This window comes from Eriocheir sinensis, chromosome 55 (assembly GCF_024679095.1).
Source record: "Eriocheir sinensis breed Jianghai 21 chromosome 55, ASM2467909v1, whole genome shotgun sequence".
Classification (NCBI taxonomy): Eukaryota; Metazoa; Arthropoda; class Malacostraca; order Decapoda; family Varunidae; genus Eriocheir; species Eriocheir sinensis.
The window spans coordinates 1931330-1946930 of record NC_066563.1 but is presented as its reverse complement, the minus strand read 5'-3'; the positions used below and the strand labels follow the sequence as shown (position 1 = coordinate 1946930).

Here is a 15601-nt window from a genome sequence, read left to right as displayed (position 1 = left end):
GAAAGAAGGATAAACATGAATTGGCATATGTGATGGGTGAGCGAAGTCACTGGCGCTGACATAAAGGCTTCTGGGTTTCCTAACAGCAGTTATCATACTGCAAAGGGTTAGGGCCACTGGCGGGTGAGGGAGCGCTACGTTGCGCTGCCAGACCGGCCGGCCGCCGCAGCCACAGAGATCTATTTACCGAGGCATTTCTCCCTCGGACGGACAGTTCTCGTGATCCAGTCGGGGAGAGAGGAGGCCCTGTGGAGACACACGAAGCCTGTTTTGATACACAAACACTCATCAACAATGTAAGTATGGTGTGGCTTTGTCACCTATCGTAGGCAGTGGTGCCAGCATCACATGGGGATGTGTCAACAGTTGTCAAGCGGCAGTTCACGTGCTCGAGGGCAATGATGGAAGTGTTGTTAACCAGTAACAGAGCCCGTTGTTTTATCATAGTGGGGTTGTCTCACTGTACAAAGCGCCGCCAGCCAATACAGACCATGAAATCGACAAATCAAACTGGTTCATCTTGTCATAAAGGAGTGAAAGCTGTGGAACCTCAGGGGAAGGAGTGAGCCCCTCGCCCCACACAGCCTGGCCGCCGACCCACCGCGTCTGTATTATTGATCCGCCTCCCTCAATCCCTCCCTCCATCCCTCCACTGCCTGCGACCCTGAGACACGTTCCCTCCCACATGGAGTCTTGTGGCGTTGGGTTATGTGACACTTGTTGCCACATTTCTGTCCGGTCAACTAACAAAGCCAGGCTGAGCACGAGCGTTGCGCTGCGCTGGGCACTCATGACGCCCTTGTCAGCAACCAGTGCATTCATGACGCACAGACGCACTTGTCTTATAGCTCGCTGAGTATGAATGGAGGAAGTTGTTCAGCCCTGATAACTTGCAGAAATCTCAGTTGAATCTATGCTCGTTCGATAACAATGAAATAATTGCTGATGATAACAATGAAATTTAATAGGAATTTATCCATAACTGCAATGTGTTAGGTATGAGGAAACTCGTCAGCAGTAAAAAAAAATCTTGATTCTGTTATCAACGGTAACGAACCACTTGATGGACATTTTATTTTATCTATTGCATCTGCGTCGTACATCTCTGCTGCATCGTTCACGCAGATTTCACACGAGGATGCAACTCAAAGGTAAACATTTTACCTATACGGGGCAGGAGGTTAGGGGCAGCGCGAGACGGATGGCGTAAGGATAAATAATAAACAAAATAAAGCTTGACACACACACACACACACACATCTTTGTAGGGCAGTACTTAGCGCGCTCGGCTCACAGTTGAGAGGTTCCGGATTCAATTTCCGGGCGGAATGGATGCGGATAGGCAGTCTCCCTCAAATCCGTGCCACCTGTCCACCCAGCAGTAAATAGGTACCGGGTGGCAAATTTCCGTTCTCTCAACGGGCATTTTGCGCCCATTCTTGAAAAAGGTCAGGTTAGGTTAGATGGAGTTACTAAGAACTTGGTAACTTTATGTGGGAATCACAATGATAGTATATTCTAAAAAAAACTTATGGTTAGTTTCGGAACTACAGACGAATACCCTCACTCGGTGACCACATGCCCGTAGAGAGATCGATAATACGCAATCGGGCGTCAGTAGGGAGCTGTGTCCCGCCTTCCGGGTGTGTACGTGCAATGTGAGGTTCCAGCCGTACCAAAGCACTGGCCGACGATCGCGAGTCCAGCGATTGATCACACCATGGTGTGTGTGTGTGTGTGTGTGTTTGAGAGAGAGAGAGAGAGAGAGAGAGAGAGAGAGAGGGGGGGGGGGAGAAGCTGAGGACAAAGGATCTGCTTATTATATCGCAGCCGCTCCTCGGTGGAAGCAGTATTATTGTTCACCGCCGTGTGAATCTATTTATGCAAATGTAAATTGTGTGGATATCACTCGTTATACTCGGTTACAAAATTACAGAAATGTTACATTTAGAAGAAAGCAATGCAGAAATTGAAGACCTTTTATTATCTATTATTGTTATTATCATACATATCATCATTATTATTATTATTATTATTATTATTATTATTATTATTATTATTATTATTATTATTATTATTATTATTATTTGAAGTAGTTATAGTAGTAGCAGTAGTAGTGACTCAGGTACGATATCACCGAAATATAACATAACAAAGCCTTTCATGCGATAGTGAAGTCATGAGTCTTGATACAAGCCGTATCAGTGCTTACAAGGAGGCGGGCTCGCTTGAGGGTCCAAGGTTTGCGCCAGGTCGATTTTTTTTTTATGGCATGGCCGCTCTGCTGTCCGGGAAGCATATACCAGAACCATGTTATTGTTCAGCACCTGGCGAAATTAGGACCAATTAACGCTCGCAGTGGGTGCGGGGGTGCTGGGGGTGCTGCTCGTGGAAGTGCCTTTTGGGAGGAGGAGGGTCAAATCTGCCATGTTGGGTGGGGGGTGGTGTATAAAAAAGTCTTGTGGTTGCGGGGCGGGTGTGGGTGTGGGTGTGGGGTAGTCAGGCACCCGTTTAGTCCTCTAACTCCTATTAGCAACGCCGGTACGCTTGTACTCATGGACTGAGGTGTGTGTGTGTGTGTGTGTGTGTGTGTGTGTGTGTGTGTGTGTGTGTGTGTGTGTGTGTGTGTGTGCTGTTACCATAAGGCTGAGGTAACAGTAATACACTCTTGCCGTCAGAAGTGGAGAAACATGTTTATCGCGTGGTGCGTGGAGTGCAAATACAGGCCACTGTCAGGGAAATCTACACAGCACGCCGATGTCCTGATAAGTGAACGTTCACCTCTAATGTGTTTACTTAGTCTTGCCTCACTACTTTGCTACTTTCATTCTTCCCATTATATTGCATTGTTCTTACTTTTATCTGTGTTTTCACCATACATACTAATTTATTTTTGTTTGATTAAATATTCAAACTGTATTGACATTTAAAAGTTTGTTTGCATGACATTCCTACCTAATGCGAGGTTATCAGTCTCACGTTAGCCATGAAGCAGCCAGGTCTTTCTTTGATCACGGGCTTAGCGAAGTTCTTTACTCTCAATAGGTGGCTTTACGTGCCCTTGGAATACAGCGTTCCAACTAGGTCAGTGATTTTTCCTTACCCAAGGTTGCAGGTAGAGTAAACGAAACTCTACGAACAGAGTTGTACATTTACCAAAACGTTTAGCGTGTTATCTGTGCTTTCTGCGTTAAATATCAAGCACAACCACTTTCAGTCAAGCTCTGGGTGAAGAGTTTTGACGATCTTTACTTTAACTTATGTTTGAAGTTTTATTTCGTAATATAATTAAGGTTAATAAATACTGTTTTGCCACTCAGTGTAAAACGTTCAGTGCACTAGTCTGTGTTTTGAGTTACATCACGCCTCCTCATCCTTCACTTCAGTGCTATCCCCTGTGTGGGAAGACGGTCACGTTTTGATGCTCATTAGCACAGAACCAAAACCAATTTTAAATTATCACTTAACTGCGGTTAGCCAGAAGTGACGCAGATAATCCAAATAAAATTCATATTAGAAAAAAAGTATTAAAAAAATAGGAGTAAAAAGAAGAGGGAGATATGATAACGATAAAAGAGCAGAACTTGAGGTTGAGGAGAGAAAAGCAGAAAAGTGACAAAGAAAAAAAGAAAGAAAAATGAGGAAACACTAAGGGGAATGAACTGAGAGAGAGAGAGAGAGAGAGAGAGAGAGAGAGAGAGAGAGAGAGAGAGAGAGAGAGAGAGAGAGAGAGAGAGAATGGATGCTCAAGGCGGAATAAAGAGGAAGAGAGCAGGAAGGAGGAAAGAGGAGGGATGGTGCGTGGCGTGGAGTCCTTGCTTGGGTTCACACGAAGAGGAGCGACACGATGAGCGGCCTGATGCGACTCCGTAGGGCAACTTTCTAATCAGTAATGGGAGGGGAGGGGCGTGTAAGACTTTCCTTATGGCCCTAATTTTTTTATTACCTCTTTTTTTTCCTTATCGTCAACCTTCACTGCTTTCCCTACCAGCTGCTTCACTATACTGACGGGTATCAAATTTTAAAGCTGAGATGATTTAGTCTGTGTGCTTTCTCTTTAATTAGCTGTAAGCTTTCTCTGATCCCGTATATTCAGACTTATTGGTCGGCGGTGTATTGGTAGACTGTATGTCTAACATTAAACTAATGAGACGGGACGGGAGGTGAAGGTGCTACAGCAGCGCGTGGCTGCGGTGCTCATTTCCGAACCATTGACCCTTTGAGCCTGTGGTAAAAGGGAAGGTAAAGGTGGGTGCATACGCCATAGCTGCTCGTGGCTGCGGTGCTCATCTCCGAATCGTTGGCCCTTTGAGCCTGTGGTGGTAAGAACCAGTCAGTCACCCCGGGACACAGGCCAGTGTGAAATCCGGGATTGCCACAGTTTGCCTTCCTCGGGTTTCCCCAGGTACCCATTTATCGACCTGCCCGAAAGGGGGGATAAACAGCTGAGTGAGCTGCACGCCGACTGCCCGGGCCAGGATTCGAACCCGGGCCCGCGGAGTACTAGACTGCTCCACGGAGGGGCGTGGAGGAACGAACGAGTTTCTCTCTCTCTCTCTCTCTCTCTCTCTCTCTCTCTCTCTCTCTCTCTCTCTCTCCATTTTGATAGCACACCGTAACGAGTAAGACTGCAATTTCATAATAGAGGAGCCCGTAACCGAACAACGAACACTGGCGGACAAGTAAGTGGCTCTGAGCCATACCTTAAATGTTTGCCGCCGATATGACCGTCGCGGATAAATAGACGCGGCGTATCTTGGCGGCCGCACGTCACTTAAAAGTAATCCTACACGGTCTCCCCCGCATGCCCGTCTTTCCTATCAGCCACGTGCAAGAGATAATGTTTTCAGTCTATTGCGGAGGGTCATACTTCTGATGTTTGGAAGATGGTTAGGCAAGATGTTTAGGTGTCAGGGAAAGTGTTACACAGTGAGTTGATACATATTCAGGGTGCTTTATTTTTATCTATTATTATTTTTTTAAAGGACATAAGAGCATAAGAACCTAAAGAGACTGCGTGGCCGGTAGCTATATGCATACAGCTCCTGTAAACCTAACTCGACTTAACCTCACAATCCGTGAATTTATCTATTTTTTTCTTGAATGTATCTATCGTATTGGGATTCACAACATGACTGACAAGCCTGTTCCACTCATCCTCCACTCTGTTGGTAAATAATTTTTTGCATTTAACCTTGTTGAATCTGAATTTATCCAACTGAAACTCATTCCTACGTTTCATTGCTTCTTTTATTAATATTTTTATCATTATTAGTCAGTGTTCTGTTCCCTTGGCTCGGGTCGTCGCGAAGGGTTACGAAGCGGTTTATGGAGCGGTGTTCAGTTTCATTGTTGTCCCGAGCTGATGGAGAATAGACAGGCGTGAGTTACATGATATGGAGATGGTCGAGAGAATGACGTGACGAAAGGAGGAAAACAATGGCAGTGGAGGAAGGGATGGTGAAGCTACGGGTATGTCTGTTTGTTGTTTGACCACTGTATTAAAAAAAAATATGATGGTTTTCTTGATGCCTGAGACGACGAAGAAAATTAATAATAAAATATAGAGATGAAGCAATAGTAGTGGCAATGGTGATGGTGTTACACATATGACCTGCCCAAGTCCATTTCTTACTCCTAATCATCAACGAAATATCCTCAACCTCTGTCTGTTTCCCAATCCATGATGCTCGCTTTTCCCCTCACCGCGTCATATTCAGCATTTTTTTCTATTCATCTTTCTGCGGCAGACGGAGGACCTGGAAGAGATGAAATAAGAACTTGAGCCGGAGTAAGATGGAGTCAAGAAAGTTTAATGGAGCACACTAACATCAGATAGAGAGGTGGATGACGTTGGGAAAGGCCTTTGTCCTGTAGTAGATTAGTAATGGCAGAGTATGATGATGATGATAATAATAATAGACACCTGAAAGAGAGAGTATGAGAATATAATAAAGAAAACAATAACAGTGGAGGTGAAAATGATGAATCTACAGTGGGAATGTCTCTTAGTCAAGCATAATAGTTGTCAGAAAAGGAAAATGAGGATGCTGAAGTATGCTGATGAAGGGAAAAAACTAAAAATGCGTATGAAGATTATAAAAGAAGGAAAAAGAACAATGAAGATGAGAATGTTGAATCTATAGCGGGAATGTCTCTTAGTCAAACGTAATACTTGTCAGAAAATGAAGATGAGGAACCTGGAGTATAATGAGAAAGGGGAGAAAACTGATAATGCGTGCGAAGATGATGATAAAATGAAGAGAATAAACAATGAAGGTGAGAATGTTGAATCTATAGCGGGAATGTATCTTAGTCAAACATAATACTTGTCAGAAAATGAAGATGACGAACCTGGAGTATAATGAGAAAGGGGAGAAAACTGATAATGCGTGCGAAGATGATGATAAAATGAAGAGAATAAACAATGAAGATGAGAATGTTGAATCTATAGCGGGTATGTCTCTTAGTCAAACATATTACTTGCCAGAATATGAAAGTGAATGGAATTGAGGAGGGTCGAGCATGATGATAAAAGGAGAAAAAAAAAAACAATGAAGGTGAGAATGTTGACTCTATAGCGTGTATGTCTCTTAGTCAAACATATTACTTGCCAGAAAATGAAAGTAAATGGAACAGAGGAGGGTCGAGAATGATGATGAGAGGGAGAAAACAAATAATGCGTGAAAAATGATGATAAAATAAGGAAAAAGAACAAAGAAGGTGAGACTGACTTGCCGTTGTGGTGGTGTTAGGTTGTCCGGCAGCGCCCCAGGAACCCGAGACCTTCCACATGACTAACCACAGGAAGGGACGAAGGTGGAGGGTTGCCAGACGGGTTCGACAATAATTCAGTGACGACCAAACACGCCCCGAACGACCTGACCTGCTGCCGTGTGTGTGTGTGTGTGTGTGTGTGTGTGTGTGTGTGTGTGTGTGTGTTACTGTATCTATAGGCGCATTTCACATATCATTTTTCAACTTTTTACATGTCATATTCGCTGCTGATTTTTTTTTCCTTCGTCAAATTTCACTTTCTCTCCTTTCTTCCCGGTTTACGTCTTTTCTTAGGTCGCCGATATCATCCTCTAAGTACTGACATCTATGGCTGCACGTTTAAAGGAACATGATGAGGAGTTTTCGAAAGTGCAACGTAAAATATTAAATTACTTGGATTAACTCGTCTCACTTTTGGAGGACTCACGCCTCATGGTCACGTTGCTAACTTTTTCTATATATTCCTTTTTTTACACACACACACACACACACACACACACACACACACACACACACACAGTTACTGGACCCCGCTGCTAACGGTGACTCACTTCATCTTGAGAGGCATGTGACGATGACTAGACTGACTGTTTCCCCCTCCCCCACACACACCTAAAAGAGAAAAAGCATACATTCTCCTCTGTTTATGATTTTCAACAACTTTTTCCTTCTAGCTGTACGTGCTTAACTGGTAAAATATCTCACCACGCATATCATTAAAAATAAACACATGTAAGCTTCATTGGTCCAAAGATAACAAGCCTGGTTGGTCGTTGCAGGTCCACGGACGAGGGTGGAAGGATTGACACCTACGACTACTCCGTGTTGTGCCGCAACTGTGACCAGGAGGCCCCCGACCCCCGCCCCTGCCAGGTCACGGGTGAGTTCCGACTTAAAGGCTTGACCCAGCGCCATCGAGTCCGGGATGATTAGCAAGCTTCTTTTTCGTGCTGAATGTGAGGAGGACACCTCAAGTGGCACATCCCGGGTGTTGGACGAGCCAGAAAGTGGGTCGCGAAATGACTCTAATCTGCATGTTTACTATTTGTCACGATTGGATATGTAATCATTGAGGTTACCATAAAAATTAGTGAATTTATATTCATTTTTCATTTTGTGCCACGTCACCATCAGGCTAAAAACGCAGTTCTTGAGAGGGTGAGTGCACTGGGTCGCTGGGGCAATAACGCCTCACACATGGGGATGCGACTCAGAGGAGGGAAGGCACAGCCTCCGTCAATCAAAGGAAGCCAAGGCAAACGCATAAAAAAATACTAGATTACACTCAGTCTTAGGTTCAGCGTGACTCTTCCTCAAATATGGTGTAATACTTAGGACGCACATAATATATCTAAACGCAACATTTCTCACTGCATTTATTCTTTGCTATCGCCAGGCACGCTGCCAGAGTGGCTGAAAGGACAACTCATTTACAACGGCCCGGGGCTCACCAAGGTGGGGCAGCAGGAGTACCATCATGCCTTCGACTCCTCCGCCCTGTTGCAAAAGTAAATTTTCACACGTTTCACAGCATTCTGTGTATCTGGTAAGCACTCTTACCATCCACTAAAGATTTGTATTATTTATTGAGAATTATTTTATTAAAGGTTTGAAATCTCCGACGGGAAGGTGACCTACAGCAACCGCTACGTGCGTTCCAAGACATTCGAGCAGAACCAGGCGGCCGGGACGATCACCAAGGCGGAGTTTGGCACCCCAGCGCCAGCCTCCAAGGGGGTTTTCTCCAGGTAGAGAACAAAGACTAAACTTAAGTTGTCACAATTGTAGCCTTAAGGAAAACTTATAAGGCAAGATGAGGTGACTCATATGCTAGGCAATGCTATACATGAAAACACTTATTTCACTGAGAACCAGTTTACTGCCTAAGATAACAATTTTGCTTTTGACAGACTGCTAGATGCAATGGACCCGGAGAAGATGTTCTCAGACAATGCTCTCGTGACAGTGGCAGACTTTGGGGGCCGCTACTTCGCCATGTGTGAGACACCCTTCATGCTGGAGATCAACCTGGACACCCTGGAGATCAAGGAGCGGGTGGGTTCACGCGGCGGTGCGTCTTCTCGCGGTGGGGGGAAAACTTGCTCATGGGGCAATAGATTCTGCGAATTCTCTCCCTCTCTTTGTATACTTTCATATCCAGTTTCCTTTCAGGCCGGCCTATTTCTGCAGCTGCGGCGCCATGACCGTGCATCCCAATCAGTCAATCCTTCCTATGACTAACGCTTTTAAGAATGGAGCATCATGACGTTCTTCATTCAGTACTGACCATGCTTCCAAACCTGGTCCTCTGAATGGGGGCAGTTATTTGCAGACTGGTTTACTTCTATGTTTTGCCCTTGAACTGTCTCTTTCACTGTGAAAAAAGCGTTGCAGAATATTCCTTATGTAGACCAAGAAGGTTCAATATGTTAATTGGAATCTACTCAAAGTTCCGTCATCTTGTCAAAAATGTGTTAATGAGTTACAAAATAAGAAAAAAGCAGATTAAAAATTAATAAAAGTGAACGTGGTTATCAAAACTATACTCGTTGAAGGACGGCGTGTCAGGAACATAAGTGCTCTGGTTTTGGATGCGCTACAGTAATAGTGCTGCCGGTCGTAATGCACAGTTTAATTATTCTTTTGATAATGTGCATCTAGTCAAAGGGAATGATCACACCTTCCACTTCCTTTCCTCACTGTTGTACTTTTGCTGCAGGTGAACCTTAACAAGAAGTACGGCCTGATGACACAGAGCCCACACCCCATCCAGGCCAGCGACGGGGTGTACACGGTGGGCCAGGGCGTCGGGGTGACGGGACCCAAATACTGCATCGTCAGATTTCCTCCAGATGGTTGGTGATTGATTCTGTAATAACTCTGTGTGTGTGTGTGTGTGTGTGTGTGTGTGTGTGTGTGTGTGTGTGTGTGTGTGGAAAAAAAAACATTTGATAATATAGTGAATCTTCCTGGTCTCTTTGGTTCATCTACTAACACCACCAACACCCTTGGCACCCACAGGTAACCTGAAGCAGGGTAAGGTGATGGCCTCCATCCCGGCACGCTGGAAGATGTCTCCCGCCTACATGCACAGCATGACCATGACTGAAAACTACGTGGTGCTTATCGAGCAGCCCCTGGCGGTGTCCCTCTCGGAGCTGCTGAGCGACATCCTGACCAACGCTCCTTTCATCGCCGGCCTCAAGTGGCACAACGAACCAGTGAGTGGCAGGCTTCACACACCGTCACCTGTGCAATGACTGCCGGAAATCTGTGACAAAAGACATGGACTACACATAATGTTTACATTAAGAAAACTTGTTGTATGGAATAGTAATGAAATCGTCATGTGAGGAAACCAGGGAGGTAAAAAACTACAGTTAGAAATCAGTGGATAGGGTCAACAGTGTTTTCATGCGTTGCAACGGTGGTTGAATATATCTCATAACATGGGTATTGTTATAGTAGTTTTCACCTCCCTCATACATTCCATAGATTTCCTAAAATTCTGTTGCAAGATTCATCATAGACATTGCACATGAAGCTTGTGGATTCCAGCCCCTTCTGTTTTATATTGAATGAGAGGCATAAAATAGTTTACTTCTAACACGGGAACATGCATGTTTATATTTGTTTTAGTTTGATGCTGTTACTAAAAACATAACATTATGGGGATCTTCTTCATGACTAACATCTAACAGCGACTTCCCACACACTATTATTGCCTCACCCTTCCCGCCTCCCTCCAGGTGCTGATTCACGTCATCGATAGGAAGACCTGGAAACCCGTCAAGACCCGCTACGTGGCGGAGTCGTTCTTCTTCATGCATATTGCCAACGCCTACGAGGACGGGGAACACATCGTGCTGGACGTGCCCACCTACAAGGACTCATCGCTGCTACACAACATGTACATCAAGACACTCAGGGTGAGACGCGTTTGTTGTGGGTGTGTATAAGATATTTACCATGTGACAACTCTTGGATGATATAATGCACAGTTGATAATATGATACAAAAAAATACCCCCCAAATAACTTGAAGCGACTGCAATAAGATAAAAGGAAAGGTGTGTCTGCCAGTGATGGGATAAATGAATTTTAATTAATAAGTGTGGCAAACAACGCTGCCACTGTGACGTCCCACTAATAGCTCACCTTAGCAATGGGAATTGAGGCAAGAGCTATTTTTAAACATGACATAGTATGATACTGCAGTGATTATTGCTGTTATTCAAGAATGACTTACATGTCATAGCCATTTCTGTGGGATAGAAAAAAATGAAACTATCTTATGTAGGATGTTTCTCACAGTATCTTAAAGAAAATGCATTGCATGTAAGGGGCGAAACTATTAACTCCTCGCCCACAGGAACAGCGCGGGAAGAACACCGAGGACTTTGTGAGCAGCTTTCGGTCAACGCTGCACAGGCTGGTGGTGCCTCTCAACGCCAAGGGGAAGGAGACGCTCATCTCCCTCGAGGGCACGTCATGCTCGGCCTCGTGGTCCGGACAAGAGGTGGGTCACACACCATCTTGATTACGTGTGCAGCATCTAAAATGGTGCTTTGACTCTTGAATAACACTCATTAAGGATATATAGATTTAAGCACTACGACAACATCAATAAAGGAATATCTCTATTGATTATCTGATGAAATATGAATTGGGAAAACGAAATTATATATATCCTATTATAGGTAGGATTTACTTATAATACGTATTGTTTGTTAAACACACAAACTGAAACATAGTTGTTTCCCTTCCTGTTAAAGAACACTGTAAACTTTATTCCTTGCTTCAAAGTAGGTAGTTAGTCAATCTGTCAAGCTTTCCTTTTCCTGTTGCACATTTCACTGTATTTATAGCCGACAGGCAATGGTGCCACAGTATTATTGGCTTTATCAGCAGTTGATCTAAAAATACAAGGGAATATAAGTACACTAATATTGGTATTACTCCAAATTTCTGATTCCATTATATTTTTCAGGTCATGCTGAAGGGCGAGAAGTTATGTGACGTTCCCTTCGAGAACCCGTGCATCAACCCCAAGCGGCAGGGAGAGAAGCACAGCTTCGTGTGGGCGATGGGGCCCGACCCCGAGGGAGGCGACAAGGGCTTCGTACGTGTTGTGTCTTGTTTCCTTGTGTTGCAACGTTACTCAATTTATAATCGTTTGCTTGTTCTATTTTTTTCGACAGTGCTCCTACAAAGGTCCAATTTGTGATATTTTATTTGTTTGATTGCTTTTGGCTTTCAGAGGTTAAAAAAAAAGTAAATATATCCGCCTTTTTTGTTCAATCTTTTACGATGACAGCCTAGAAATAAAACTGCAATAACGAGTGAAAGACCGCGCAGAAAGAGTGAGGCTTGAAATAATAACACTAAGAATAAGTTCGATAAAGATTTATAAAATATGTGACTTTATCCCTTCATCAGGACTTGTGTCACTGCAGTTGTTTATTTGGGCTCCTTTGTGCTGTTTGTGCTTATTGGCACTGATATAGAATGTTCCCTATGGTGGGTGAGTCTAGTCTGTGTTTCAGATCATGGGGCAGTATTCATAATATGTTCCTCCATATTTACAGGCAGTGAAATTGAATGTTAACTCCGGCGAATCCTTCAAGTTCACAGAAGATCAAATTTACTGCAGCAGCCCTGAGTTTGTGGCAAGACCTGGCGCTGTTGTGAGTACCGAGTTGATTGTGTTCAATAAGGCAGCATTACGATGATCCGAACTCTCTCTTTTCGATAATGGTATCTGTGTGATGAAAAGTTGCTTCAAGTCCTAGGGCAGGATTCATCAAACCATTTGCGAGGCCGGTCGTTGGTAAGTCTTCTGGTAACTCCATCCACTATGAACGCTCTTGATCATTAGGCAACTCCAATGGCAATGAATGAAGCTACGGCCTGGCCATCAAATTTTTATTATCATTGCCGTCAGAACCGCCTAAACACAAGTAGCGTTCGTAGTGGACAGATTTATCAGAAGACTTACCAACGACTGGTCTTGTAAGTCAATAGACAAGAATAAAACCACATACCTTTATGTATTGAATAATTGGCTTATAAAAAGATCAGTTGCATGTAGAATACCGCATGAAAATTATGGAAAATTTTATACATCAGCAAGTATATGGTTATAACTGAAACCTAAATTTGTTTTGAAAAAAGATAACTGAACACTCAAAACCGATAGGATATGACTGTGGATCATTTCAAGCTTTTGAATTTCCCTTTCTCGCAGGATGAGGACGACGGGGTCATACTGATGTTGGCCGTGGACACCCGGGACGACAAGGCGGTGCACCTGCTCGTCCTGGATGCCGCCACGATGAGCCAGGTCGGGCGGGCCAGCGTGGTGGCGCCTGCCCCCGTGCCCATGCCCCTGCACGGCCTCTTCATCCCCGCCGAGGCCCAGTGACCATCTTGGCACACGTCCGTCTCTCTCCCATGACTGTATCGAGCTTCCTGTTTCTCTATGTATCTCATAGATTTGGCGCAACTTGTCTTTTTTGTAATGTTACTGAGTGTTGTGTATTTTTTTTCCACGGACAAAGGACGCAGTGTGCTCCTCTTATCTAAGTATTGTCGTTTGTATATGTCTGCCATTTTGATGGTGCTTTATACATTTTTGTCTCAGGTTATCTGTGGAATGTCTCCTGAGACTGTTGTTTTGATTGAGCTTTAATCTGCAAATTCGTGTTTGCAATGCTTAGGGAAACTTATGAAACCATTCCATGAAACCAGAAAGAACTGCAGTTTTCACGGCAGAAGAGTGTAACAGCTGATGGGGAAACCTTGAAGGGTCCCGGGACCAATGTGTGTGTGTGTGTGTGTGTGTGTGTGTGTGTGTGTGTGTGTGTGTGTGTGTGTGTGTGTGTGTGTTTCATCCTATCCCTTCCCCTTGCCTGATACATGCCTTGACATGGATCTCCTCCACCCTTCACTTCTGCGTGGCTGTGACAAGGAGTTACTCGTGTGTGTCTGAGTGTTGGAGGCTCATCACTGCGTTGCTTACGGTGTTCTGCAGAGTGGAGGAAGTCAGGATGATTGACATGGATGAGGACAGTGTTCATCTATTCCTCTTGACCTACATAAATGTTTCTACCTCCTGTCCCTTGCACTATAGCTTTAACTGTTAGCTTTTATTGTTCCCTTGTATTCAGTTCGGTAAATAACACCAAGCTGTCAGTATAAAGTGTTTTCTGACACAATGGCACAAAAGTCTAACTCTACTGTCAGTCAGAGGCTGAAAATCATAAACGTGAAATAATAGCTGAAAATTATATATCGCTCATTAACTGCAAATTTCATTATGAAATATGTAAAGGTGCTGTATGCTACAACTCAACAGTTTGGTAGGAGTTTGGAGTGGATTGTGAAAACATGATATTCTCTTTAAGTTACTGTGTGTGTGTGTGTGTGTGTGTGTGTGTGTGTGTGTGTGTGTGTGTGTGTGTGTCCAAAGAATCTCTGTGCAGCTTCAGAGAGTAAATTACATCGGGGCATCAGCTTCATCGTAACCGCTGAATATCGGTGGGAGAGACGATAACTTATTGTAACTTATTCTATATTTATTAAATGTCAAAGTATTGTTGGATCTCTTAATATAATAACTAGCACAAAAGTGATGGCTTAGAGCAGGTGACAGTTGAAGAAAACCACAAGATTAGCAAGTAATCACTCCCCAACTGATGACATTTGTAACAAGTAATGTACAACGTATAAAGGACATGGATGCCTTGGTGTTGGGACAGGTGTACGGTGCATGCGCATTGGGGCTCTTCCTCACACCTGGATGAACGTGAAGCAATGTAAGTCATGACGGCCTTGACCTTGCCGGTGTGCCAGGACACTGCAGGGAACATTAATTAATTGCTGTGATGTGTTGAGTACAATTTTGTACACGTTGTTGGCTTTCTGTGTGTGTGTGTGTGTGTGTGTGTGTGTGTGTGTGTGTGTGTGTGTGTGTGTGTGTGTTAGGATGATCAGCACATGCATGGTACATGCTATTCATGTATGCATTATGCATGATTATGTTAAAGTTAAATAATAAAGAATATATATATGTTGATGATGTTCAAAATATATAGTTTGTCACAATGCTTTTCATGTTGTATGTTGATATAAAACTATATGCATCACGCTGTATGTTATTTGTCCATTAATTGAAGATAATTTGATTACGTTGCCTTAAACACTTGAGACGTGATGTTCTTCGTTGGTACGCAGTACTTGCTTTTGATGTCAGTGAATGACGATAATCCTTTCTTTGGGGGACGCGCCGCCTTCCTAGCGTCCATTTAGAAGCAGAGCGTAATTTCTGAAGCCAATTTAGTTCATTTGCGACACTGAGACAAAGGAAAGAAGAGTTGATAAGGGGTGAGAGAGAGAGAGAGAGAGAGAGAGAGAGAGAGAGAGAGAGAGAGAGAGAGAGAGAGAGAGAGAGAGAGAGAGAGAAAGGGGGGGGGGGGGAATGGAAAGAACTGCTCAATCACAGCTGCCGGGGATTAGCGAGAAGAACTTGTAGACTTGGCGGCCGAGACCAACAAAGGAAGATGAACGACCGAAAGACGGATTATCAGGCCAAAGACGGGAGTAAAGGCGGGAGTGGTGTTACCGTAAGAGAGAGAGAGAGAGAGAGAGAGAGAGAGAGAGAGAGAGAGAGAGAGAGAGAGAGAACGTTCTGGGCATTTCAAGGGGTAGTTTTATGACTGGTGGTAGTTTGACTCTTCTTCTGTACCATGAACCTAAAGAAACACGCATGAGAACAAGACTGATCTCCTTTTTGGCCTTCGTAAATAGTTCAAGTGAAAGGTGGA

The 15601-nt window shown here is 43.9% G+C and overlaps 1 protein-coding gene across 1 annotated transcript; it reads left to right on the top strand.

The window, feature by feature from the left end:
* Window positions 1-119: 119 nt before the first annotated feature.
* LOC126983888 (carotenoid isomerooxygenase-like) lies at window positions 120-14923 on the top strand. Its single transcript, XM_050837057.1, has 12 exons — window positions 120-296; window positions 7557-7657; window positions 8174-8285; window positions 8385-8525; window positions 8688-8832; window positions 9497-9632; window positions 9799-9998; window positions 10527-10706; window positions 11149-11295; window positions 11767-11898; window positions 12365-12463; window positions 13024-14923. Coding segments are annotated over exons 1-12 (1572 nt in total). The 5' UTR covers window positions 120-294; the 3' UTR covers window positions 13201-14923.
* The last annotated feature ends 678 nt before the right edge of the window (window positions 14924-15601 follow it).